General features: G+C 39.1%; 2 protein-coding genes across 2 annotated transcripts in view; both read right to left on the reverse strand.

Annotated features, from left to right (window-relative positions):
- Positions 1-769: 769 nt before the first annotated feature.
- On the reverse strand, positions 770-14,575 carry LOC309381578 (retinol dehydrogenase 8-like; the record flags this gene model as incomplete). Its single annotated transcript, XM_081932737.1, has 6 exons — positions 770-1,009; positions 6,917-7,100; positions 8,344-8,437; positions 9,847-10,026; positions 11,515-11,676; positions 14,479-14,575. The coding sequence occupies 6 exons, from the start codon at positions 14,573-14,575 to the stop codon at positions 770-772; spliced, it is 957 nt and encodes a 318-aa protein (XP_081788863.1).
- A 1,874-nt stretch (positions 14,576-16,449) lies between these two features.
- The window catches only part of GRB7 (growth factor receptor bound protein 7), a 56,890-nt gene continuing 47,361 nt past the window's right edge, over positions 16,450-25,978 (reverse strand). Inside the window, exons 8-14 of the mRNA XM_081970635.1 lie at positions 25,218-25,316; positions 24,703-24,783; positions 21,997-22,113; positions 20,427-20,487; positions 19,154-19,241; positions 18,490-18,583; positions 16,450-17,747 (exon numbers count right to left, since the gene is read on the reverse strand). Coding sequence (XP_081826761.1) covers positions 17,601-17,747; positions 18,490-18,583; positions 19,154-19,241; positions 20,427-20,487; positions 21,997-22,113; positions 24,703-24,783; positions 25,218-25,316 — 687 coding nt within the window. The 3' untranslated portion in view covers positions 16,450-17,600. The remainder of the gene's footprint in view (positions 17,748-18,489; positions 18,584-19,153; positions 19,242-20,426; positions 20,488-21,996; positions 22,114-24,702; positions 24,784-25,217; positions 25,317-25,978) is intronic.

The following is a 25,978-nucleotide window of genomic DNA, read 5'->3' on the forward strand; positions in this document are numbered from 1 at the left end:
TGATTGCTGCATATTATCAATTACTGTAGTGGTAATGCCCAATTAATTAGTGCTTTGGTCAGAGGTTTTTAAAGAAACCAAGAAAATTACTTGAAGTCTTTAATAATGAATTCTGAGATTGTTTACAATACAACATGAATTGATTCATTCAGTTGACTATTACAATATATTGGAAAAGTAAAATATCTCTTTTATTTTATCAATAGTGTTTTAAAATGTAGACTGTATTTCTATAAAATTACTATTATAGAAAAGCTGCAAAATTATTTTAAAAGCAGGAAAATTTAATCAAATTTATTTACCATTTGAAAGTTATATTAATAATTGTTCTAATATATCATTCTTGTCAGAAATATTGAAAATGGATGCTTATTTCCCCCCCCCCCTTAAAATTGTTTGTGTTTATGACATCTTTATGTGTATACACTTGTGAATTTATCAGTTTGGCAAATTTCCAGTTGTGATTTTTTTTCCAGCTATGCTTCCTGTGTTCATAAATTGCTTTCCTGTTGAGAGATTCTTATTGATGCTCATTTATCTTTTTTTGCTCTGTTCTTTTTCGTTTTGCAAATAATTATATACACATTGCAATTAATAATGCCACAGTGCACATAAAACAAGAATTGGGAGTTAAGAGAGTTTAACAGACATAAAGTATAAATTCAATAGTCTAAAGCTAATACATTAAGCAATTGCTTGAAGAATTTCCATGCAACTAACCCTAATCGTCATGCTGACTGTGCAGTTTGGGATACCATCACAAAGGACTTTATCTGAAGCCCAGCAATCGGACACCTTGCTTCACTTTGCGTGCTTGCCAGCGGAGGAGCTGGATGGCCCTTAGGCTAATGCGCAAAAGGTTGCCATATCTGAAGACCAATTTGTAGAGCGAGTCAGTCATCAGGGCCCCAGTTGGATCAGCTTGCTTGAGAGCCATCATGGGGGTATACATGGCATTAGTTTGGTGACGGAAGGATGGCCTGGCCATACAAATGATCTTTAGGACATGCTGCCAAGGGAATCAGAGGATATTCGTGTGAGTATTATTTCAAAAGTCAAATAGGAAATTAACTTTGGCCATATCATACAAAGAGAACCTATATAAAATGTTTTATAGGTGGCATCTACCACCAGGTAGACTAGCCAAAATGTACAAAAAATTATCACCTAAATGCTGGAAATGTTATCAAATACCAAGCACCTACTACCACATGTGGTGGACATGTAGAAAAACAAAAGACTACTGGCAAAGGATTCCAATGTGGTTGGAAGAAATGACCGGACAGAGATTGGAGTTTAAACCATAACTATTCCTATTAGGAATTATAAAAGAAGGTCAAAGTAAAGGGTTAACATATTTAACATTACATATCATAACAGCAGCAAGAATAGTTGCATACCTATAGAAAGGGAAATAATAAAGAAAATATTTGACTGTGCAGAATGTGATAGACTGATGTTGGAACTAAAAAATAAAGGAGAGACAGAATACTATGAGATTTGGAAGAGATTTTACCAATGGTTGTATATGAGAAATGGAAGTATGAGCAGAAAAGAACAAGGATGTGTAGATCAAAAGATGATGTAGTACATGTAATATATTATGTAAATGTAAGCATTTAGAAGGGGTTAAGTATGTGTATATAATTAGTAACGTATACTGAATATGTTAGATCTGGGCAACGAGAGAACAGACTGCGGACACGGAGTGACTTAACAGCTCTTTATTAGTAGTAGTAGTGATCCAGCTTGCTCTGTGGCCGGAGGGTTCCCCTTTTATAGGACTCGGGTACGCCTCTCGACCAATCAGAGCGATACCTGTTTCCCGCTGTAGCAGCGGACCAGAGAGGAGACTTCCTACGATATATGTTAATATCTAACACCCCTCCCCTCTTAGACGGAACATTGTGGTTAGTTATGTAGTCCTTAAGATATGTAGGCGTTTGCCTTACTCGGGTGGAGCGTCGTAGTTCGGGTTGGTCAGAAGTCGTTGCAGGATCGGTTGCTTTCTCTGTTTCGAGTTCGGAGGTTTGCAGGCTTTCGTTGCTTGGGCGCTCAGGGATCTGTTCGCTTGCGTTGCTTGGGGGTTGTTCCATTTCGCGCTCGGCCTCTTGCGCTGTCCTGGGCTCGCAGGTGTCGTAGTTCTCTGTGTTGGGGCTCTCGAGTGGCTGGCTTTGCATTGGTTGGTAGCTCTCGTTCTCTGTTCGTAGGTCTGAGTGTGCCAGGTGACCCCGAAGTTGATCGATGTGCCTTTTCCAGTTCCGTCCGTCTTCCAGTTCTAACAGATACGATCGTGGACCCGTGATGCCAATGACCCTTGCCGGCATCCACAATGTCCCCCCTGCATAGTTGTGGGCGTATACTGAATCCCCTATGCTAAAGCTCCAAATCTTGCTTGTGGAGTCTGGGGGTGCTGTGGCAGAGTAATTTGGGTGAAGACGGTCCAGGTGAGACCGTAGACGGCGGCCCATGAGTAGCTCAGCGGGGCTCCTACCCGTCGTTGCGCTGGGGGTAATGTGTTGGATTAATAGGTAATGATCAATGCGTGTTTGCCAATCACCTGGACCCATCCTAGCGAGGGCCTCTTTTGCGGATCGCACCATTCTCTCCGCCTGTCTGTTTGATGCCGGATGGAATGGCGTGACGAGGGCATGCCGAATTCCCTGACCTGCTAAGTATGTTTCGAATTGCATGGCCGTGAACTGGGGCCCGTTATCGGAGACCAGGAGGTCGGGCAGGCCATGAGTGGCGAAAAGTCACCGTAGAACCTTAATGACTGCCTCTGCCGTGGTTGAAGTCATTAGGACTACTTCTAGCCATTTGGAGTATGCATCCACAACTATAAGGAACGTCTGACCTTGAACTGGCCCTGCGAAATCGATGTGTATTCTCGACCAGGGTGCTTTTGGCTTTTCCCATTCTGTGGCGGGCGCTTCCGGGGGTGCTGGTCTCGATTCTTGGCATGGATCGCAAGTGGCCACCCACTCCTCTATCTCTTTGTCCATATTTGGCCACCAGACGTAACTTCTCGCTAACGCCTTCATCCTAACGATCCCCGGATGCCCAACATGTAATGCATCTAACACATTTCTACGTAAAGCATAAGGAATAACAATTCGATCCCCCCACAATAAACAACTTTGTAACACTGAGAGTTCGTCCCTTTTCGACCAAAACACTTTGAATTCCGGGCCCACGTTTCCCTTCGGCCACCCCCTCCAAACCCAAGTTTGAACTTGCTTTATTATATTGTCTCTAGAGGAGAACCTTGCAACGTCGCAGGAGGAAACCGGTCCTGAGTCCAAACAGTCAATGAGCAACACCGGTACTTCGGGAGTGGGGTCTGGCAAAAGGTCTGGTAGTGGGCAACGGCTGAGTGCGTCTGCGTGTCCTAGAGTGGAGCCCGGTCGATGAATTAACTTGTAGGAGTACGCAGCCAGGAAAACAGTCCACCTGGTCATGCGTGGAGAAAGGGAGACTGGAGTGGGGCGGTTTCCCGCCAAGAGTCCCAACAGCGGTTTGTGATCTGTAATTAGTTCAAAGTCGCGGCCATAGAGGTATTCATGGAAACGTTTGACTCCAGCTACAGCAGCTAATGCTTCCCTGTCCATCTGGCTGTAGTTCCTCTCGGCCGATGAAAGAGTCCTAGAGTAGAAAGCGATGGGTGCTTCGTTTCCGTTTGGCATCCTGTGGCTAAGGACTGCGCCAACTCCAAAAGGTGATGCGTCGCAGGTCAATACCAGCGGTAGTGTCTGGCTGTATTGGACTAACAACGAGTCAGTGGTGAGCAGGCGCTTTACTGCGGCAAAAGCTGCTGCTTCGGATCGCCCCCATCTCCATGGTGCGTTCCTCTGGAGTAGTCGATGTAACGGCTCAGCAACGGTCGCCTTCTGTCTCAGAAAAATGCTGTAGAAGTTAAGTAGTCCGAGGAAGGCCTGCAACTCGGTCTGATTCCGTGGTGTGGGAGCGTCCTGGATCGCCTTAATTTTCTTTGAAGTGGGGTGTATTCCCTGACCATCAATTCTATAACCCAGGAATTCTACGCTAGGCACGTTAATTTGGCATTTTTCCTTTTTAAGGCGGAGACCCTTCTCTCTGATTCTGGCCAAAACAGTCCTGACTCTTTTATTTAATTGCTCCTCGTTTGCAGCGGACACTAAGATGTCGTCGAAATAGGGGACGACTCCCGGTATCCCTTGCAAAAGTCGTTCCATGACGCTCTGGAACAAACCTGGAGCGATGCTCACACCGAATTGTAGCCGGTTGCATTTGAATGCTCCTCTATGCGTCACTATAGTTTGGGCCTCCGCTGTGGCGCTGTCTACGGGCAACTGCTGGTAAGCTTGTGCCATGTCTAATTTAGCAAATATCTTTCCTGGCCCCAACGAGTGCAATAAGTGCTGTACTACTGGCACAGGATATGCGCTTTGTTGTAGCGCAACATTAATTGTGCATTTATAGTCCACGCAGATGCGGACTGACCCGTCTGGCTTGACTGGGGTCACAATGGGAGTTTCCCAGCGCGCGTGATCCACCGGCTCAAGGATTCCTTGTTCCACTAACTTATCTATCTCCTTATCTATTTTTGGGCGGAGTGCAAAAGGCACTCGTCTCGGTTTAAGTCGGATTGGCGCCACTTTGGGGTCTAAATTAAATGAGATTGGTTTACCCACATACTTACCAAGACCGGGGCTGAACACATCCTCGAACTCCTTAAATATCTGCTCAGCGCTGCTGTTCTCCACGGCGTTGATTCCGGTGACTTCTAACCCCAAGGCTTCAAACCAATCTAGTCCAAGAAGGTTCTGTAACGGTGCGCTGGTGATGGTCACGGGCAGCTGGGCTACGATGTCCTTGAAACGGATCTGGAATGTGCCTTGGCCCACGATGGGGACTCGGTTCCCCTGGTAGTCTCGAAGCAGGATGTCTGGAATACGTAGTTGGATCTTTTTGAGGCTAGGGATAGCCTGTTTCATGGATGCCCATGAAATGATCGTCAGGGATGATCCTGTGTCAACTTCTAGCTCGCAAGGTGAGCCCTCCAAAAGGACTGTGACTTTCAGCTTTTTAGGCCGCTTGGTGCGGACCTGGCTTATTGTGGTGAGATACGTTCGCAATTCCTCTCTCTGGGTCAACTCTATTTCAGCGTCTGTATCCTGAAAATACTCTCGTTGAGCGTCTTGATAGAACGCTCTCTCAGCTCTTTGTGTGTAATCTCTCTGGGAATACGCTCGCTCAGCTCTTTGGGGATTTTCTCTCTGGGTAAACACTTGTGGATTTCTCTCTGGGCGCCCTTTTTGATTTCGCCAAGCCCCTGGGTTGGGCTTCTGTTGGTGGTACATAGGTGGCTGCCGTGAGGCAGGGACTTCGCTCCGGCACACTCGTGCAATGTGCCCAAGTTTGTTGCAGTGCGAACAAACAACGTTCCTGAACCTACAGGTAGACCGGGGGTGATTCCCTCCGCAGCTTGCGCAACGGAATCCGGGTCTCCCCCCAGGCCTCATGTGACTGCTCCGCATCAGGTGACTGTCCTCGAACTCGGGATCCTCGTAGTCGGGGGTTGTGTCCTCGTAGTGAACTCTGGTTTGCCTGGGTGCTGGCTGGCTTACGCTGAAACCGCGTTGTATGGTTACCGATGATTTCTCCACTGACTCTGATGCCCTTGCTTCGTTTAGTGCTATCTGTAGGGTTAAATTTGGGTTTGCCAACAGCTTCTTTTGTAGTGAAATGTCTCTTAACCCACAGACAAATTGTGCCAGGATATGCTCGTCCAGATCCCTGAACTCGCAGTGAGTTGCTGCTTTACGCAGGGCTGCAACATATTGGTTGATTGATTCTCCCGCCTTCTGGTTCCGCGTGTTGAATTCCTGGCGGCAAACGTGGCGGGAAGGTTTTGGCGCGTAATGAGTCTGTAGAGCCTGTTGCAACGCCATCCATGATACCGCTTGTATCGGAGTAGGCGAGGTGAGGTCTCTGGCCGTGTTGAAGACTTCCTTTCCACAGTAGCCGAGGAAGATGTTTTTCTTTCGGGCGTCGGTTATCCCCGTGTATTCGTTCGCTTCGAGAAAACACTCGAAGCGAATCATGAAGGCTTCCCATTCGTCGTTCGCTGGGTCGAATGGAGCGGGGGGAGTGTGCATCGCCATCTTCTCTTGTTTGAATTTGCCGCGCTGCGGTGTCCTGAGATGGCTGCCGGAATTTCTGCCGAATTCCTAGGCTGGATCAAATCCGGAGATTCTGAAGTAGCGTTCTTCGTCCTATCTGTCTCTCGATCCCACCTTCGTCGCCAATGTTAGATCTGGGCAACGAGAGAACAGACTGCGGACACGGAGTGACTTAACAGCTCTTTATTAGTAGTAGTAGTGATCCAGCTTGCTCTGTGGCCGGAGGGTTCCCCTTTTATAGGACTCGGGTACGCCTCTCGACCAATCAGAGCGATACCTGTTTCCCGCTGTAGCAGCGGACCAGAGAGGAGACTTCCTACGATATATGTTAATATCTAACAGAATACATAAGGTATTTGTGTTATAGTTTAGTTTTGCATGGCAGAGATAATGCCAGTACGGTTCCACCATGTCCAACTTTTTTTTAACAATAAAAAATGTTTTTTTAAAAAAGATTATATTTGTGTAAGCATTATTTCAAAAAGAAAGATGATTTCTCTCAATAGAGCAAATGAGGTTATATGATAAAAATGAACAAGAGTCCCAAGGTATCAAGCATACAACATTTATCAATTTTGTATGAATGCATAAAAAATTATGTGAATACAACCTCCTTTCACACACATGCTTACAGATACTGTAAATAGACAGGAGGCAGGACACAAGGTGTGTAGCTAGTGTGGTGAGATCATGGGGCATCTCTAACCTTTTGATTCTACAGTATCAAACCCCAAATTAGAAGTTAATATCACCTTCGCTATATCTTCAGGTGTTTGACTCAGGCTGGAGAAGATAGCTTTGGAATTTTTCAGGTAGATCTGAGAAAACATCTCCGCTGTCTCGGGATCTGTCTGGGAATAGTCAGCTTTCTCTGCATCTTCATAGATTTTCATCTCAAACTCAGTCACCACTGGACCAGGCTCTATCAAGCTGACACTACAAATAAAGCATGAAAAATCATAACAGAAATGGATTTTTAGAAGGTACGACCAGCAGTCCTATTCTGGAGGACATTGGGTACAAAATTTCTGTTCCTCCAATTTTTCATTTTTTGTGAACTAGTCATGTTCATTGGTAATTTCACCAGCTATCTTAAAAATCATTGAATAAGCTGCATAAATCTATTCAATAATACAGATCTTGCATTTATACTGATCAGAATTCATACTGGAGACTGGAACCAATCAGGTAAGCTTCCCAAGAAAAGAGTGAAAGTTGTTTGCATTGATTTATTAAGAAAATGTTGAGTTAACTTCTTCAAGACTCAATAAATGCTGAACTTACAACTCACATAATTCCAATGTATTCTTTTATTAACTCAATAATTTGGAGGACACCAGGACAAGGAATATCTGTTTTAGATTAAAAATGTCCCAGTTGAATAGCTTTTAATCAAAATGTGTACAGATGCTAAAGCAGCTTTTTTCTATTTAACAACACTCTGAATTTTCATAGCTGAAGGATTGGGCAAATACAATTATAACTGATCTGGAGGGAAACACATTCCAAAAGCTTATACAGGTAATCCTTGACTTATGACCACAATTGAGTCCAAAATTTCTGTTGCTAAGCGAGACAGTTGTTAAGTGAATTTTGCTCCATTTTATTACCTTTTTGCCACATTTGTTAAATGAATCACTGCAGTTGTTAAGTTAGTAACACGGTTGTTAAGTGAATCTGGTTTCCCCATTGACTTAGCTTGTCAGAAGGTCGAAAAAGGTGATCACATGACCCAACACACTGCAAACATCATATATACATGCCAGTTATTCGAGTTTTGATCAGGTGGCCATGGGGATGCTGCAACGGCCGTGTGAAAAACGGTCATAAATCACTTTTCCATTGCTATTGTAACTTCAAATGGTCACTAAATGAACTCTTGTAAGTCAAGGACTATCTGCATAGAGGTTAACCCTGAACTATTCGTAATGATTTTATCTGATCAGCAGCTATGTGATGTTCAGTTAACAGAACAATTTTTTCCACATATTGCCACTTTTTTCTGCCAAAGATTAAAACCTAAGCCTTTTGCTAGACTATTCCAATGAATGCAGCTGCTTTTCCTGAATTTTTGTTTGTATTCCATTCATTAAAACCTTACAGAAATAAGGACAAGGCAAATCCAACTATATTCGAATGGGAGGGGAGTTTATTAGCATCACCACTACTACCCACTCACAAGATATTAAATTTAAGTGCTTGAATAATAAGGCTTTCGCAGAAACCTTCAATGGCAAATTTGGATGCAGCGTAGATGTCGTTGAAAATGATGCCTAGAAGACAAAACACAATAGATTATGACTAAGTCATGACCGTATCTCTGTATTTTATTAATTTAGTTTAGGATGGTAAGGTCCAGTTGACTGTTTTCCCCTTTCCAATGCAGTCTATAAAGGGCCAAATAGTTTCACTTGTTGTATAGTTCTCCTTTGAACTGCTGCTTTTCTTTACGCTACTGGTGTGATCAAGCCTGAATCATGTTGGACAAGTTTTTAAAAAGGGCCATTTCCTGGCCCGTACCTATTTGGGTGTGTGTTTGTGTGTTGTTGAAGGGGGTTTTTTGCAAGAGAAAATTGAAGTGAATAGCTTCCCACAACTTTTCTTTTCCCATTTTATTTCCCCAAAGTTTAGAAAAATGCATTTAAAAAGTAGAAACCATTGGGCCACCTTGCCTCTGACGATGCCAACTCACAGTTGCCAGAAAAATATCAAGAAATTTGTTGTCTGGTGGCAACTCTGAAGCTCAATGCGTCCCACAAATAACTGGTTGTAAAAGCCTACACTAGCTAGAAACATTGCTTCTGTCCTTTCAATCATGTTACTTGTAGCCCTTCAATGGGAAGATATTTTCCCTAACCAAGGGAAAATAACCAAATTCCTAGGATAATAGATTATCTTGGCTGTCAGCAGGACAAGATAATGGCTAGGTTCCTGTAACATGCTGAACCAGATACTACCAAACCCTAGTCTGATGTATTGTGAAAATCCAACCAGTCCCTGGTATTGGCATTGGTTTTATTTTTATTGTTAATTTTAAAACATACGATCAGGCTGCAAATTCTCATTCATCTGGGTGCCTGAAACTGAGTTTTATGCATTTAAGGAAACAAAGAAACATTTGGAGATACTAAATATAAAGTGAAAGCAAAATGTGCCTATTGCTTTTACAACAAAGATTTTTGGTCACTCAAATTTGAATACATGTATTACTTTTCAGATAGGTTAAAAATTGCTACTTGCTGTATTATTTACATACCATGATATACCAATCAAAATATCTGCAAGATTTGTCCCAAACTATCTATGGGAATAACACAAGTGGATCTATACAGATAGGATTACATGTACAGAATATTTATTTTGTAAACATATTGGTACATGAATGATCCATGATATCTCTACCTCATTATTGATCTTAAATGTTTATGAAATTTGGTAGATAATTTGGAACTTCAACCACATTATTTTCAAATCATAGATCCTCTAGATATCTTCGAGGAAACTTCTCACAGTTTATTTGCTCATGCTACCTGGAAATTAGTTGTGGTATAATATACCTGAAGAGTATCATGTTTGGCAAGAAATATTGTCCTAAAAGATATGCATCTAAATGAAATGCCTTATCTGATGCTCCTAAATTGACTACTGTATGGACAATGTAGATAAATTAAAATCACCTTACCTTGCAAACCCAGGACACTACTGATGACCACAATATGCCCACTCCTCCTTTTCTTCATGTCTGGCAAGACCTCTTTAATCATCCTTACTACACCAAAGAAGTTGGTTTCCATTATAGCCTTCATCTCTTCAATTGATTGACACTCAATAGGACCAATGGAGCCCAGCCCAGCATTGTTGACTAAAATAAGTAGTTAAGAATTTTGACTGTTTTACCCATTCACCACACAATAAGATAAACCATTACGTAAATGGAAACAGTCAATTGAAAATGACATTATTGAACCTTGAAAGTTTGCCACTTGGATATCCAAAGCTTTGAGTCAGAAAATATGGATACCATTAACTTTTCCAGTTAATCAGAGATCTGGAGACCTGAGGATTAATAATATTAGGAAGTCTGCAACACCACATGATTATTGTTTTGATGGACATCACCAAAGAAAACTCAAGACTCTTGCTGCTTGCAGCAAAGATTAACCAAATGTTCACCAATACATTCAAAGTACAGTGCCTGGATACCTGGCAACTGATTATTATTCAATAGTGATGAAAAACTAGATTATATGTGAAAGCAGACTTTATGTGCATGGCTTATGTGGGATAGAATGAGAACAAGTATAGAAATTTTTATATAAGTTCAACAAGCAAAAAAGTTAAAACTCCAAATTCTGGGGAAGATCCACCCTCCGAGGAAGTACGTCCTCATTTCAGTAACATCCATATGTCCTTAATTTGCTTTGTGCCGTCCTAGCCACTCTTCCCTTTTCCAAAATGTGGCATCTGATTACAAAGTAATGAAATATTTTAGATTTTAATCCCACTCAGAAATTGGGCTCAGTAGAATCAGTCATCCAGAATACATGCCTTCATTTTTCATCCTTCCTTTCCATAATATTTCTCAATGGCATTATTGTCTCAATTCAAGTAATGTGATGTATAACTCTTGCCTTGTATTTTCTTTGCCTTTGAAAAATAAATTTGGCCTATAGTATGTGTTATTAGAGAAAAGTCTATCCCAAATGACCATTAGATGTAGCTGAAATATTCCATTAGCCATTTTTAGAAGACATAATATTCCCCGACCCTACTCCTTACTAGCCCTGATGATGTTACTTAGTCTGATACATCTGCAAGAAACCCACCAACCCCAAACAGTACCAAGGACCCCAGGTTCAATCCTGAGCTACAGACACTCTCTTCTATTGAGATATGTCATCATGATGTAGTGTTTGCCTTAAACTGATTATGATTATGGAAGAATAACCTAAGTTTATGATTAACTGTGGCAGTTGTAAAGGAGTATTTTTCAGCTTCTCCTGAAAAATATCTTATTGTATGAATGACCTATAATAGCTCTGCCTCATTCATGATCTTAGTGATTAACTCTCAGGGGCTGGCATCTGCCAATTCATATTTTCTAGTTGAGGCTGCTGCAGGAAAGCCTATTCTCTAATCACAAGCACTTGCTTTCCATGGCCATTTTGGTTTGAGCCATAAGAGAAACTGGATACTTGGCTTTCATGGAGGTATCTGCTTAACTGAGTCAGATTCAGGCAGGCAGACAGGAAGGTAGGCAGAAACACACACAACACACACTCACAGGTTCATGGGGTTTGTTGTATGTCCCCCAAAAGGCTGATAAAGATGCGACACTCTGAGTACTCACTGAGGATGTCAATATGTCTCTGAGGAATGCTGTTAATGCAGTTGTGGATGGATTTATCATCACAGACATCCAGCTGTTTGACCTCTAGAGTCTGGTTGAGTGCTGGCCCTATGGCTGTTTCCAGTTTTTCTTTCTTGGTAATGTTCCTCATTGTGGCAATCACTAGAAGACAGGTGATGCTTGGTCATATATTCCTTTCAACTTGGCTGGCCAAATTTGGGAGTGGATTCTTTCCTGTTTTATTTCAAATGGCCAAATGCTTAAAATTTTCTCAAAGTATATACCCAATAATAAATAAGATTGTCAACTGTATAAATATATGCATATTAAGTAAACATCAAATTACATAATACGTTAGTATTACCAACTGGTCTTGTAATGTTGCTTTTGATGAGTTCTTCTCATAATTTTTCTCAATCTGGTGTCTTCAGGTTCACTTTACAATACATATTTACTTCATATTTAAGTACTGTAATCTATTTCCAGACTATTCAGTAATAATTACCTCATACCAGAGCTTTTGGAAGCACAAATGTGTTCTTGAGGCATGTGCTCACAAAACTGAAGCAGACTCTCATCACACACTGAATCTATTTTCTTTGAAGGAAAGATCTACAGCAAAGTTGGCATTTGCCAAACATTGGAAATTACAGCATGGAACATGATCTATTATATATTTGAAAATGCTGGTACAGAACTTACCCTTTGCAATAACACTATTTGTTAGCCTTGGGTGTAAGTCCACTAACATTTGGCATGGGCAAGTAAAGTCTCTCCAGGATCAGGATGGTACAGGACTATATGGCCAGCTAGTATATATAAAACAATCTCAAGATTCTTCAAATGTAACATTTGTTAATGTAATAGTATCCAGATGTGTTCCCCACAAGATGCTGACTGATAAATCAGGAGACTGTGAGTTCTAATCCCACTTTAGGAATGAAAATCAGGTGGGTGACTTTGGGGCATTCACTCTGTCAGTCTAACCCACTTCACAGAGTTGCTGTTTGGGGAAAATAGGAGGAGAAAGGAATATTGTTTATGATCACAGCCCTGAATTACTTATAAAGTGATAAAGGAGAGATAAAAATGTAATAAATTAATAAAAGCCTGCCTTGAAGAGTACCAATATTTGTTTGTAAAAACCAGTTGTTGGTTGTTTTATATCAATGCTATTAAAGGCCCAAGGCTTGGATGTTTTATTTTCTCCAGTTGATGACCGTAACACAGGCAAATACTCTACTCCCAAAGTATCAAAGTATACTTTTATGATCCAAGATATCAATGTCTTGAAGATCATGCAGTGGACATCTATATTTAAAACTGGAACAATGAAAGATAACAGTAAATCAACAGCTTTTTGATCAAGCAGGAATTCCGAGGTAAAATAAATTGTAGCAAATAAATTCTCAACTTGCACACTAGAGATTCATAGTTATTTGCCATAAACTATTTTGATCCTCAAGAGGACAAGTCTACAAACTGTAGTTCTTGTATATCTCAAAAACATTTGTATTCTAAATAAGCTGGCAATTTATGCAAACAATTAAATGGAAGTACAGAATGTCCATGCAGAGCCACAAGATGAAGAAATAATTCCTTATACCAACGGTTGTTAAGAAAATTGAAGGGAGAATTCAAAATTTGCAATAGATAGATAAGCAAAGGTTCCATGAAATCGTAGCTTCTAAAATTGCTGTTATGTGCTATTAGAATTCTCATTATTCTATTTGTCAAACACCAGTAATTTAAATTTATTTTAAAATTTTAATCATTTCTGGCAATGAAATATAGAGGCCAAATAAGAAAAGGGATCTAAGTATGGCTAAATCTCATCCCAATATTAATATTTTCACAATTTTCTCCTTTAATACTGTTATCTGAAATGGTGCATAAATGCAGCTTGTGACCTGTTGGTGAATATGCAGACAATTACTAGAAAGGAAGTCTGAACTCTGAAAGTCTTCAACATTTACCACAAATCAGTGTTTCCAATACAACAGAGCATGCCTGTCCTGAACAAATATATAACAATTTATAGAGATGGACCAGGGAACTGAAACTTTTTTTGAAAGTGAGGTTGCTATTCAGTACTGTGCACTTTTTAACAAATTCTTATAAAATTTGAGTCCTCATTAGCAATATATTGTGTAATTCATCAAAACCTATTTTATAGAAAACTTGTATTTGCTCCCACTGCCAAATAAATACTCTTATGCCCATTTATATATGTTCACATTTTAATCTGATTACTGAAGTTATTCTTGTATTAATTACATTTATATCCTGCTTTTATTTTGTGCAATTCAAGGTTAGGTAGGATTCTCGATTAGTATAATACACAGAACTCCTAATCACCAAACATATTTATCATAATTAAACTAGTATCAGTAACTGTAAGGTTTTGTACAAATACTTTTGTTATATCTGTAGCTGGACAGTTTAACCATGTTTTGTGAACAGTTACTAACATGATCTGTATTATTATGTAAAACAAGGCCACCCAACGTTTGAGGATATTAGACAATGCTGTAATAAAGATAGTTTTTTTAAAGCTTGCTTGTGAAATGATTGTCGGAAAAGCTGTAACCAGTCACTTAACATTCATATTTTGGAAGGCAAATAAAACTCTCAGCTACAACTACTCAATATTTTGTTTTCTAAGAATGCTTTAGGTATTTTAAGGATGTGAGAGGCATTGCTGGAAATAGTTTACTTTGGCTGATATTTCCTTTGTGTTTATTTCCTTTGTGTTGCTTTATAACATACCAGCTTTTTAATTAACTTCAGAATAATTGAAAGACAGACAGAATTATAATAAGGCAGGAATATGAATATACATGTGTGTGTGTGTGTGTACATACACACACAGACAAACTTAATGAACTTATTTATCCATGGTTTGCATATGCACTATTTACACACACACACACACACACACACCCCACAATTTTGAAAACTCACCTTTGAACCTCCTCTGCTTATCTTTTGCTAGTTTAGCAGCCAAAGCCAGCCCAATGCCAGATGAACAACCTGTTATCAGTACAATTTTAGGAGACATAGTGCCCTATGTGAAGGAGAGAAATGTAGACTCCCCAAAAAGGGACTTTTAAAAATATTTTGAAAAGACTTGGAACTTCCTAAAAACTTTGTACTCTTACATCTTCTCCAAAAGGTTCAAAGGGCTTTTAAAAAGGCTATCTTTAGACCTAATTGGCTAAAATATAAACTCTTAATCTCTTGAATTTTGTTAAACTGCAAATGGATTTGCATACAAATCCCACCTAATCAGTTCCAGGATCAGCCACTCGTGATACATGAACAAAAGCATGAGACTTGGCAAAGTATTTGGAAAAAAGAAAATGGCATTTCACAATAACCTTTATAGGGCACATTACCCAGATTGGTTTGTTTGTAGACAAAATATCAAAGAATCATCATAATTAATTTGGAACTTAGTGATCTTTTTTTCGTGATACAATAATTTTTAAAGTGATATTTACTGGATGGTTTTGCAAATGTTATTTAGCTCTTCTCTCTCCAAGGCATCTGGAAAGATCCTGGGCAGTCACATTTTTAAAAAATGGCAATGAAGGAAGTCATTGACTTCTCTTATCATTCCTGCTGCAGACACTGTTTAGGATAGGAAAACATGAGGATGAAATATTTATACTTAACTAGCTGGATACCCGTGCTTCGCTAGGAAACTATGTGATTGGGCTTGATAAATTGACATTAAAAGCTTGAAAATTAATGAGCAATTAAGGTCGAGAATGCTGTACATTACCCTGTGGAGTTCTTGCACACTCTCAACCCACCAACTCAAGGATTACCAACTCATGTCCTCTACCTCAAGACTGGCAGTCTAATTATGCTGTTACGCAATCTAAGCCCTCCAAAACTGTGCATTGGCACCAGGCTTCAGACTCTGTACAAACACATAATCAAACCCACAATTTTCCCAGGCATCAATCAGGGAGAAACCATTTTCATCCCCTGAATTCCTCTGATACCATCAGACTACCATTTCAAGTTCAAACACATACAATTTCCCATTAAGGTGTGCTATACCATCACCATCAATAAGGCACAGGGACAGACTTTAAAAGTGGCTGGTGTGCATGTGAAGTGATTGTTTCTCCCATGGCCAGTTGTCTGTGGCGTGCTCCAGAGTCAGTTCACCTGACACCTGGTCATCCTCCAGCCAGAGAGTAAAACCAGGAATGTGGTTTACAGGGAGGTCCCGAGCAATTCACCTGAGGAAGGAATTGAAAGTCCATGCTATGCAAGTTATTAGCTTGGCTAAGTAGATGAAAAAGCCAGAGGTGCTGGTGGCATTTTTCCCTCTTTTCCCTTTAACTGGTCTTACAGTAGAAGAAACAGATTTGTCTGAACTGAGGAGGTCAGTGTAAGAAGTGAGTTGGGGCTGGGACACTATGCAGGAGAAATTTGGTTCACAATCCGTTGGCTCTGTGTTGGTCAGTGTTGATTGAAACTCATAAGAGAATATCTCTCCTGCCACCTTGAGTTCAGATGCAGTTCCATAGGCGGAAGGTGTAGACATTTTGGTGAGGTACCGACGTTTAGTACTGCTCCTGAGTGAAGGAGTGGAATGTCTGCCAGTTTGAACTGAGGTAACGGAATTTAAGGCAACTGGCAAGAAACAGTAATGATCTGATGGTCATTTCAAAAAGCCAAGAGGAATATATGTGCCAAATTTCAAGTTTGTAGGCTTTACAGTTCTGGAGATTTTGTGATGAGTAAGTGGATTTGTGTGTGTGTGTGTGTGTGTGTGTGTGTCATTAGAAATCTGGTGGCTTAGATACGGAGATACATATTTTTTTAACATTCTATAAGGTATCATTGATTATGCATGTCAAAGGTTGCAATTAGTTTGTTTCACAACTTGATTTGAGTAGAAAACCAGCATGAAAGTATCATAAAAAATAAGATTTATTACCAGCATTTACACATACAAACAATAAAACATCACAATATATACTGGCCTCAAAAAGTAGCAGAAATAAGAGTGTCACAGCCTTCTTGAATCATAACTTCTCGCTCCCACAATATTTAAGCCCTTAACACAAGGAGGAGAAAAAAAAAACAATTCTTCAAACCTCAACCTCTCACCTGTCACATTATCTAAACTTAACCAAAAACGTTTCAATCTTTTCTTGCTGTAGGACTCACAATTAGAAGAATTCATGGGTTTTAAGATTCTCAAGAGCCCAAGGCAATTCTGCCTGCCAGGCAGCCCACTGTTCTCAGATCTGACAGAGTCAAAAGAAATTTCAGAGCACTCTTTAGCAGGCTTAATGTGAGACTTCCTGCTGTGGATTCTTTCAGGACAGTCCCAAAGACTCTTATCGGATCCTCATAACATTGTAGCCCATCCCTTGAACAGGTTGCATTTACTTTCATAAACTGTGATGCTACTACCAGGGAAGAGATTAAACAACAAAAGAACTCCTTTTCTAATAAAGGTGACAGCACCCATAGAATCTTGGGTAGAACCAGACAATAGTTCTTAAGAGAGCTAATAATAAGACAAAAAATATTTGCAATACGAATCAATTCCTACATCTTACTATTTTTTCTAGTCAGTTAGGATTTTGAAACAATGCATACGTCTGGCATACAACATCCAGACCATTGGAAATTGGCAATCACATTAGAAAGATTAAATGATCAATGTAGCAAAATTTCTGTAACATGGTGAAAAAGCAAAGTCTGTATTAAAACATACAGAAGGGCACTCAAGAAGTAAAAAAATGTCATATGAAAAAAAAGGCACCAGCCAACAACATTGTGACTGTTTCCAAACTGAACTACTATACTGTGACCTGAAATCCTTCTTTGATTCTGGGGGGAAAAAACAACGGAAGGCTTTCTGATGAGTAGCCTCATGGGAAGGTTCAAATACTGTTCTTTTCTTGGTTTCTTATAGGAGTGGCTGAAGGCAAGGTGACAGAGAGGTTGAAAATCAGAAGTAGGTCCTGATGTACCCATTTCAAAAGGACCTACATATAAGCCTTAGCCAATGGTAATTCAGGGCCCAGGAATGGCCAATGGGTGACAGTCTATCATAAGGCAACACATGTGCAATAGTGCTTCAGCTTGCAAGGCAGGATGCCACGGTTGATTTGGTGAAATTCCACTAGTTGAATCAAGTCAGCAAAACGTGTCTGGCCATCATCCATGGTATAGTACAGGCGTCCTTCTTCTTCACACTGAAAGGCATAAAGAATTAGAAAATATTGGCATAGAAATAGAGGCAAAAGGGAACAGAAGAAGTGGAAGGTGATATCAGGCTCCGTCTCAAGAATTAATCTCAGGCAGAAGTGGTCCACCCCATCCATGCCCATTTTTGCTCTCTAGTAACAGGTGCTTGCAGAATTTAATCTGAGTACAGTACAACATCTTTTTTTTCTAGAAAGTAAACACCAGAGGAATTGCAGATCTCCCAAGAATTCCTTATGCATGACTGTTTAACTCTGCTGATGTGACAAAACAGATGAACTGCAGATATTTTTCTCCCTGCTTTGTTGCTTTCATATTCCCCAATATATGAATTGGAATTTAATCCTGTCACATATTTATGTTCTGTTTAGTCAGATTCTGTACATATTTGGTTTCCCTAAACATAGATAACCTTGAACTAACGAGCAGTTGGGAGTTGTATGATCTATCAATTCCTTATACATCCACAAATGCAGATTAAAGTAGATTATGTTTTTAACTCTTTTTTTTTTCTAACATGCCGTAAATATAGCTAAAAGAGGCTAGGAGCGATGCTATTAAATAGAAGTCATCTTTGTGGAAGACAAAATACAACAGAAATACATACATCCCTAGCATACTGAAGCAACAGTAATTTAGGTAAGAAACCAATAAAAACTCCTGCTTTGCATTTGGACACCAATCTAAGCAGGATGGATAAAAGCAGCTCAGTCAGTTTCATTGTTCACTTACCGGAAGTATCAGATAGTGCTTCACTTTTTGCATATGACTAAGGGACAAGACAAAGCCTTTGGGATTCCGCTGGCTTTCACGCACCAGGAATAACCTGCAGTTAATAAGACCCCAAACAAGGGTTAGTTTTCACCACACAGAAGCCATAGCCGCTCCCCATAAACTGTTACAATCCATGCTATTGCAATGCTTGCAAATTATACATATTTGAATTATTTTGTCTTTTCTAATACTAATCTCTTCCAGATGTATACAGATTGCAGATCTGAGAATTAAAAATGTTCTAACCCAGCTAAAGGACCATATTACACAGAAAGCTACTAGAATGAATTTATCTGCAGAATTGGGAGATGCAACTCTGTCCAAGTACTTGGACAGATGTTGATTCCTTTTCCTTGAAAGTCAAAGCCTAACAAAACTTCTGGTGGCTATGAAGGTGAAGAAAAGTGACTGCTAAGTTTACTTGTTTGCCTTTCCCAGAACAGAAATACCCTTTTCTACTCTCTTACAAGGTTCGTATGGGATAATTCCAGGTACATCAATATCTCTCTCCATCCTGGCCAATTTCTATAGCTCTATATCTGAATATAGTAATATAAGTCTGTCAGGAACTAATATAATCAGTATTAACATTACGAACTGAAATATTACTCAAACAACATACCCATCCACAAGTCCTTGTTGAACTATAAGGCGCTGGGTATCTTCTCTAGAAATGTGACCATGGAACCAGGGTTGAGTTTTGTGGATGGCTGGAAGGAAGGAAGGAAGGAAGGAAGGAAGGAAGGAAGGAAGGAAGGAAGGAAGGAAGGAAGGAAGGAAGGAAGGAAGGAAGGAAGGAAGGAGAAAAAAGAAAAAAGAAAAAAAAAAGAAAAAGAAAGAAAAAAGAAAAAAGAAAGGAAAGAAAAAGAAAGAAAAAAGAAAGAAAGAAAAGATTTTTTTTAGAAGCAAAGCATTAAAAAATATTCACAAAGAACTTCACATGCAAACATTAACTTCTACAATGAAGAATATTAAAGATCATGATTGAAGGATCCATTTTTTGTGAAATGTGAATGTTGACCTGCTGAGAATAAATTGGAGCTGACGAACAGGGAAGAATAATTAATCAATAATCTTTCAGGCACTAATATAATCAGTATGAAATCCAATTAAATTAAATTGAAGTTTAATTAATGGGAAATTCTTTCATTTATATCTCCCTTCATTTCCATTCTTCTTTACAGCATCATTTTATCTACCATGCTGTCAACCAACATTTCACAACTTTCAGTCTTTATCTGCAGATAAATAGATTGTAAAAACTATCCATGACACATGATTTTCTTATATACGGGACTATTATGGTACTGCAGATTTCCCTATTAAAGAAGTTGTACAAAATAATGTTGGATACTATTTCTAAGACACCTTCCCATTTTGTAATAAATTGATAAAAGCAAGGTGTTAATATCATAAATGTAAATGTTCTATGATAATTTTGAATAGTACACTGTTTTAGCTATTTTGCTACTAGGGACAAGTAGAGAAGGACAATTAGTGCACCCTCAGAAGAATTTTATTGTTGCCCCGTCTTATTATTTTCTGTAGGCCAGTACAATAATCAAATACTGAAACAATTCAACTGTGCTTCAGTTAAAGAGTTTAAATAAATACAGCTCTAATTCAATTTTTGTCCTGCCTACTGTGTTTCAAGATAGTGAACTGGAGTTCCATTTTTAAAAAGTAATGCTGATTGTATTGTGGGTTTAGATGAACACTATAGATGATGTCTTTATTACAGCAAATGCCATAAGAAAGAGCATTATTTTTTCCCTGATCTATCACTAGGCTTCGTTCATCCCTTAATTTGCTACCAACAACACCAATCAGTTGTTCAGCTAATGTTGCAGTTATGAAACAAGGTTACATATCAAGTCCTTGGGACAGGCACTTACCAGCACTGAATGGACAGCTCTGGAATGCGGTGGGCAGGCTGTATCGCTGCGATGTCTTTTTCTGCAGCATAGAAAAAATAAAATCAGAGGTTGTTCAAGTGTTTTAACTTTGCCATCACATCAGACAATTGACATCAGTAATTGTCCTGGATAATTGCCATACACTTTTTGACCAATTCCAGTGAGCAACTATATAAACATTTTACAAAAATTGCTGTCCTAAATTTACTATATACTGTAGAGTAGGAGCTTCTTCAGAGAAAATGTTGAGATTGGACTTCCCTGAAGAAGGATATTCAGCTGACAAAGCCTGCTCAGTTTCACAGAAGCCAAATAGTATGATAAATGAGTTAATTTTTGTGTTGCCTTAAATTATTTCAGATTTACTTGTCTAATAATGTTCTTGTATCACCAAAGGAATCAATGTGTTCAGGAATATCAATATTGGACTTTTTTTGCTTGGCATAAAGAGAAAGGGAAATAAGGAGGGAAATAATGGGATGCTAAAGGTGTTTGCGACCGGAGGTTAGCTCAGTTGTGCTGTTGTCCATGTGGGTTGGGAGTATTTTGGGGTGTAAGCGGGGCCATTGTTTTATTTATGAGCTCTGTGAATGGTGTGTTGCGGCTTTTGTGCTTTTCATGCCTGTACACCACTCAGACTCATCTATGTGAGATGAGCAGCTGTATAACTCATTATATATATATATATATATATATATATATATATATATATATATATATATATATATATATATATATATATATATATATATATATATATATATATATATATATATATATATATATATATATATATATACATACATACATACATACACGCACACATATATGCATACACACACACACACATACACTATATTGCCAAAAATATTCACTCACAACTGAGTCTGATTATGTGGATGGGTGAGCGAATACTTTTGGCAATAACAAATAATGAACATTACTGTGTGTTTGGTTCAGGCTACTTGCTAATAAGAATGGAAGCCTGATGGTGTTTAAAATCTTTGTTAATCCAATAATTACTTTGTTTAATTAATAGATCAGGCTCCAAGACACTCCAATATCAGGCTTTTAGGCTTCAATTCTGCACATCCTTGCCGTTTGCCCTAAACTCTTAATTTCTTTTCTAGCAGTCATCCAAGATTGGCCTCACAAATGGATGTTGCTTCCTGTACTTAGAATGACTGCAGCTGTTATGGGACGTTTGTTTCCTAAAGACACTTTGAGTTTATTCACACATAGCTACACATACAGTACACTCACAGTTTGGCTACAATGAAATACTGTGGGTTTTGGCCAAATGTATTGTAGAGACTGCTATTTCCTTAACATGTTGAATAAAGCCTTAGTAAGTCTTAATATATTTTAACTTTCTGGGCATGTTATAATATCACAGTAACTGGGTTTTGCTATTCCAAGTTTATGATTAAATATATTATGTGAACCCTGTTAATCTGTTGCCACCATAGATTAACCCAGCTGTCTTTCTGTAACATTTCTGTATTAATGTCCCTGAAATTTCTAAGTAAGAAATAAATAGTAGACTTACCCTCCATGCCCGAGCTTCCTCCAGAGCTACAGTCAGTGCTTCATTGGGGTTTTCAATCACGCGCCCTGTACAACCCGAAAAGTCCATGGCCACGAGGGTATTATCAGACACGCTCCGCTAGTGGATTTTTAAAACAGAGTTTAGCAATTGCTCTCTTCAGTAGTACATAATCAGATCCTACTGGCAGCATGGTAAGGTGAGCATAATTTAGTAGCTTTAAAGATTTACAAAAATATTTAAAGAAAATGAGGGAGTTAGCAAGTTAGCAAGTTTTGGTACCACATTTCAAAATTCTAATGTTTATGTCAAGTTTTGATACTGCATACAAGTTTCTAAATTCTAAGGTTTGTTTAAATATGCATTTAAGCTTCTTTTCTTTAAAAAAAATAAACTTCTGAGGAATAAAATAAATGACTGCACACACACAAAAGAATATGAGAAAATACATAGTAGACAGAACTTAAAATTGTAGACAGATTTTACAATTGACATAAAATTTAAAATTTTCATTATTTCAATGATTAAATAATATACCGAAAATCATATCATCTTCAGAAATAAAATTTAAAAAGTGTTTACACCATCTAAGAGGGACATTAGTAAATACAATCCTTTTTGCATTTTCAGGTCATCAAAAGGAAATCATTTCTTGAACATGCTATGGATATTTTGACATAGACAACAAATTTCACACTTAGGAACAAACTAGGGTTGCAATAGTGGTGAATATCTGTAGCTCGGGTGTAGGATGAGGGTGAAGGTTCTAGCTGAAAACTAACAGAGGTTCAGAATTCATGTCAGCAAGTTTTCAACAGTGGTTGGGACAGTTAGGAATAAAACAGACGCACAAATCCGTTTATAGCAGCTGAGAATGATGTAGCTGAGAGGCGGAATGGAGTCTTACAAGCAATGAAGGACTGAGCAGGTCATATTGGGGTGAAACCATGTTGACTGCTAATTATTTAATCAATAGACTGTGGAGTTCCTCAATTAATGATACTCCATATGCAGTGTTATATGGGAGAAAGCTATCTCTGGCACATTTAAGGGTGTTTAGAAGCAATGCATGGGTGCATATTCCGAAAGCAATCAGGAGAAAAGGTCAACCAAAGGTTAAAAAGTTCAGGTTTACGGGCTGTAAGCAGTAATTATAAAGGTTCCACTGTGTAAATGTAGTTTGGCAACTTGTCTGGAAATTCTCTCAATTTTGTTTTTCCTTACTATTGAAATGGATGTTATCCATTTATAGACCAGTATTTATATGTTCATGCTGTTAAAAAACCCCCAAAGCTAACATATTGATCAGAACTGAATTGCACAGGAAACTGAGCAGAAGAAATATGGTTGAGATCTGGTGAAGTACAACCATTCCTTATTTAGTGACTATCTTGATTAGCGACCATAATACAATGAAATGTATTGCACTATATATTTTGACAGTAGTAAGAAACTCATTTACAGACCAATGTGTGCTTATATGACCAAATTTCATGTCCTGACAACATCATACACAGGAGTAAGAATAATACTGGCATAGAGACAACTTTATCTGAATGAGAGAGAAACAATCAGTAATCTTTGCAATGTGCTTCTATCTTGGTCATTTTTTTTAGATAATGACCATTTTGCTTACCAACTTGGTCACTAGAATTCAAGTCGCTGAACAGGAAGTGGTTGTGTGAAAATAATACATCTGCAGAAAATTTTCCCATTTAAAATTACCGTATATACTTGAGTATAAGCCGAATTTTTGGGCTGAAAAATCCACTTCGGCTTATACTCCAGTGAACAAAAAAAAATGTGGCTCTTTAAACATTTTAATGCGGCTCTTCTGTGTGCCGGGCGCCCGCTTCTCTCCCTCCTCTCGGGCTTCGGAGGGAAGCTTCTGCATAACCCCGGCGAGTGACAAGTCTCCCAGGCTGTAATTTGCCGAGCTGTACGCGCGTGCCTGTTTTCCACGGCGTGGAGCAGCGGCGAGATTCTGGGCGGCGAGTGATGATTCCGGGGGCCATCAGTGTGGGGGGGGCAGGGTCCCCCCTCGCGTTCCTCATCTTCCCGGATGGCCCCTGGAATCATCGCTCGCCGCGCAGAATCTCGCCGCTGCTCCATGCCGTGGAAAACAGGCGCGTGCGCACAGCTCGGCAAATTAAAGCCTGGGAGACTTGTTGTCACTCGCCTTTGCAGAAGCTTCCCTCCGAAGCGTTCCGAGGGAGGGCTGTAAACTTCCCTCCGAAGTCTTGGGATGTTCTGAGGAGCCCCCCAAGGCAAAACGCCGCTGCCAGGTAGTTAAAAGTACGTCTCTGATTCGTCTCTGTCAGTCTCTCTCTGATTCCCTCTCTCTCTCCCTCTCTCTGTTCCTCTGTCTGTCTGTCTCACTCACACACACACACACACTTTTAGCAATTTTATTGTTATCTACCTGTATTTTTATTTTTGAAATTTACCGTGAGCTGCTGCATTTCCCAGCCTCGGCTTATACTCGAGTCAATAACTTTTTCCAGTTTTTTGGGGTAAAATTAGGGGTCTCGGCTTATACTCGAGTCGGCTTATACTCAAGTATATAAGGTAACTCTAAAAAGGGTTTCATCCACTCAGGAAATATATGCTTATATGATGAAGGTATTTCTAAAATGCCTACACCCCCATAAGCTATCAAAATGTTCACCCAAATAATAAAAACAAGTGATTTGTTATCAGACTACTTACCAGGGGCACAGTGCCAAACCAAGCTGGTTCCTTTTGGCGTGTCTGACATTGCTGGTAGTTTCTATAGAGCTGTACACCATACTGAGGAAAGATTAATAGTTGTTAATATATAAAGAGCAACTCCAGCCCATGTAACTTTCTATGGCTAAAAGTGACAAGCTTGACAATACTATACAGTATTACCATAATAAACCATCTTTTCTCTAGAAATCATAGTACTGAGACTATGCAAATTATTAAGCTATGAAATGCAATTGGAGATCAGCAATATAGCAATGCAGCAGACAAGATTTGAAGGTTGGTGTGGTCAGAGTTGAAAATCCTATGTCAAGCTAAATATTACTGAAATGCAACCTTTTTATAAAGGAAAAATTCAACTTCTGAGGCAAGATTGCAATAAAGGAGGAAGAGGGAACTTCTTTCTCCTTTCCATTTGGAGGAAAATGGTTTCCTGGAAGTTTCTATTTACATTGAAATAAATTTCCTATTATCTCTAATGTCAAACAAAATAGCACCTTAAAGAGACGAAAGGCAGCCATCCAGCATGTGCGACTTTGTTCATCTTCACAGCAAAAGAGCTTCAGTCCTTTGAGTCCACTACGTGCCTTATGTGGCTTTAAGAGAAAAGAAAAACTGATAGGAATGCACACAACATGACAACTCTGGCAAGACCTTCCTCTTCCACATCTGAAAAAATTCTACATGAGTTTAGTCTAGTTTCAATTATCGTCCTAAATCACGATTCTGCCATATGGAAGAAAACATTTAAGAAAATTAAGTAATGTGTCAAAAGCAGGCTCTTAGATGCCCAAAATACATATCCATAGGGTGTTTTGCTCTTGATTTACTTTTTGAGTTTGTTCATTTTCATCAGCCTTTAAAGAATGATAGTTCTGTTCTTTTTATATTGAGCTTATCAAGAAAATTAAGTTATTCCCAGTTGAAACTTCTAAGTGGATAAATTTTGGCCCAGGATTTTTTCCCTATAATATGGAACCATGTTTAGGTAAATGGCTTAGGGAGAAACATTTTGAGTGCCAGCCAACTATTAGGATGGGAATTTTTTAAATACATTCAGAAGAAAAACGTCCCTTCAATTTAAATGTGAAAAGTATCACCAGTTTTTAAATATTGGTCAGCATTCTAAATTTTATTTGTATAGTTTCAAGTTCAGGTTTATTATAGTAGTTGAGAAATGTTTTGTACAAACATAACATACATACTGTACATAAAATTATAAAATACAAAGAAATTAAAAGCCAATTGAAAAAATAAA

This window comes from Natrix helvetica (genome assembly GCF_964273705.1).
Source record: "Natrix helvetica genome assembly, chromosome: Z".
NCBI lineage: Eukaryota > Metazoa > Chordata > Lepidosauria > Squamata > Natricidae > Natrix > Natrix helvetica.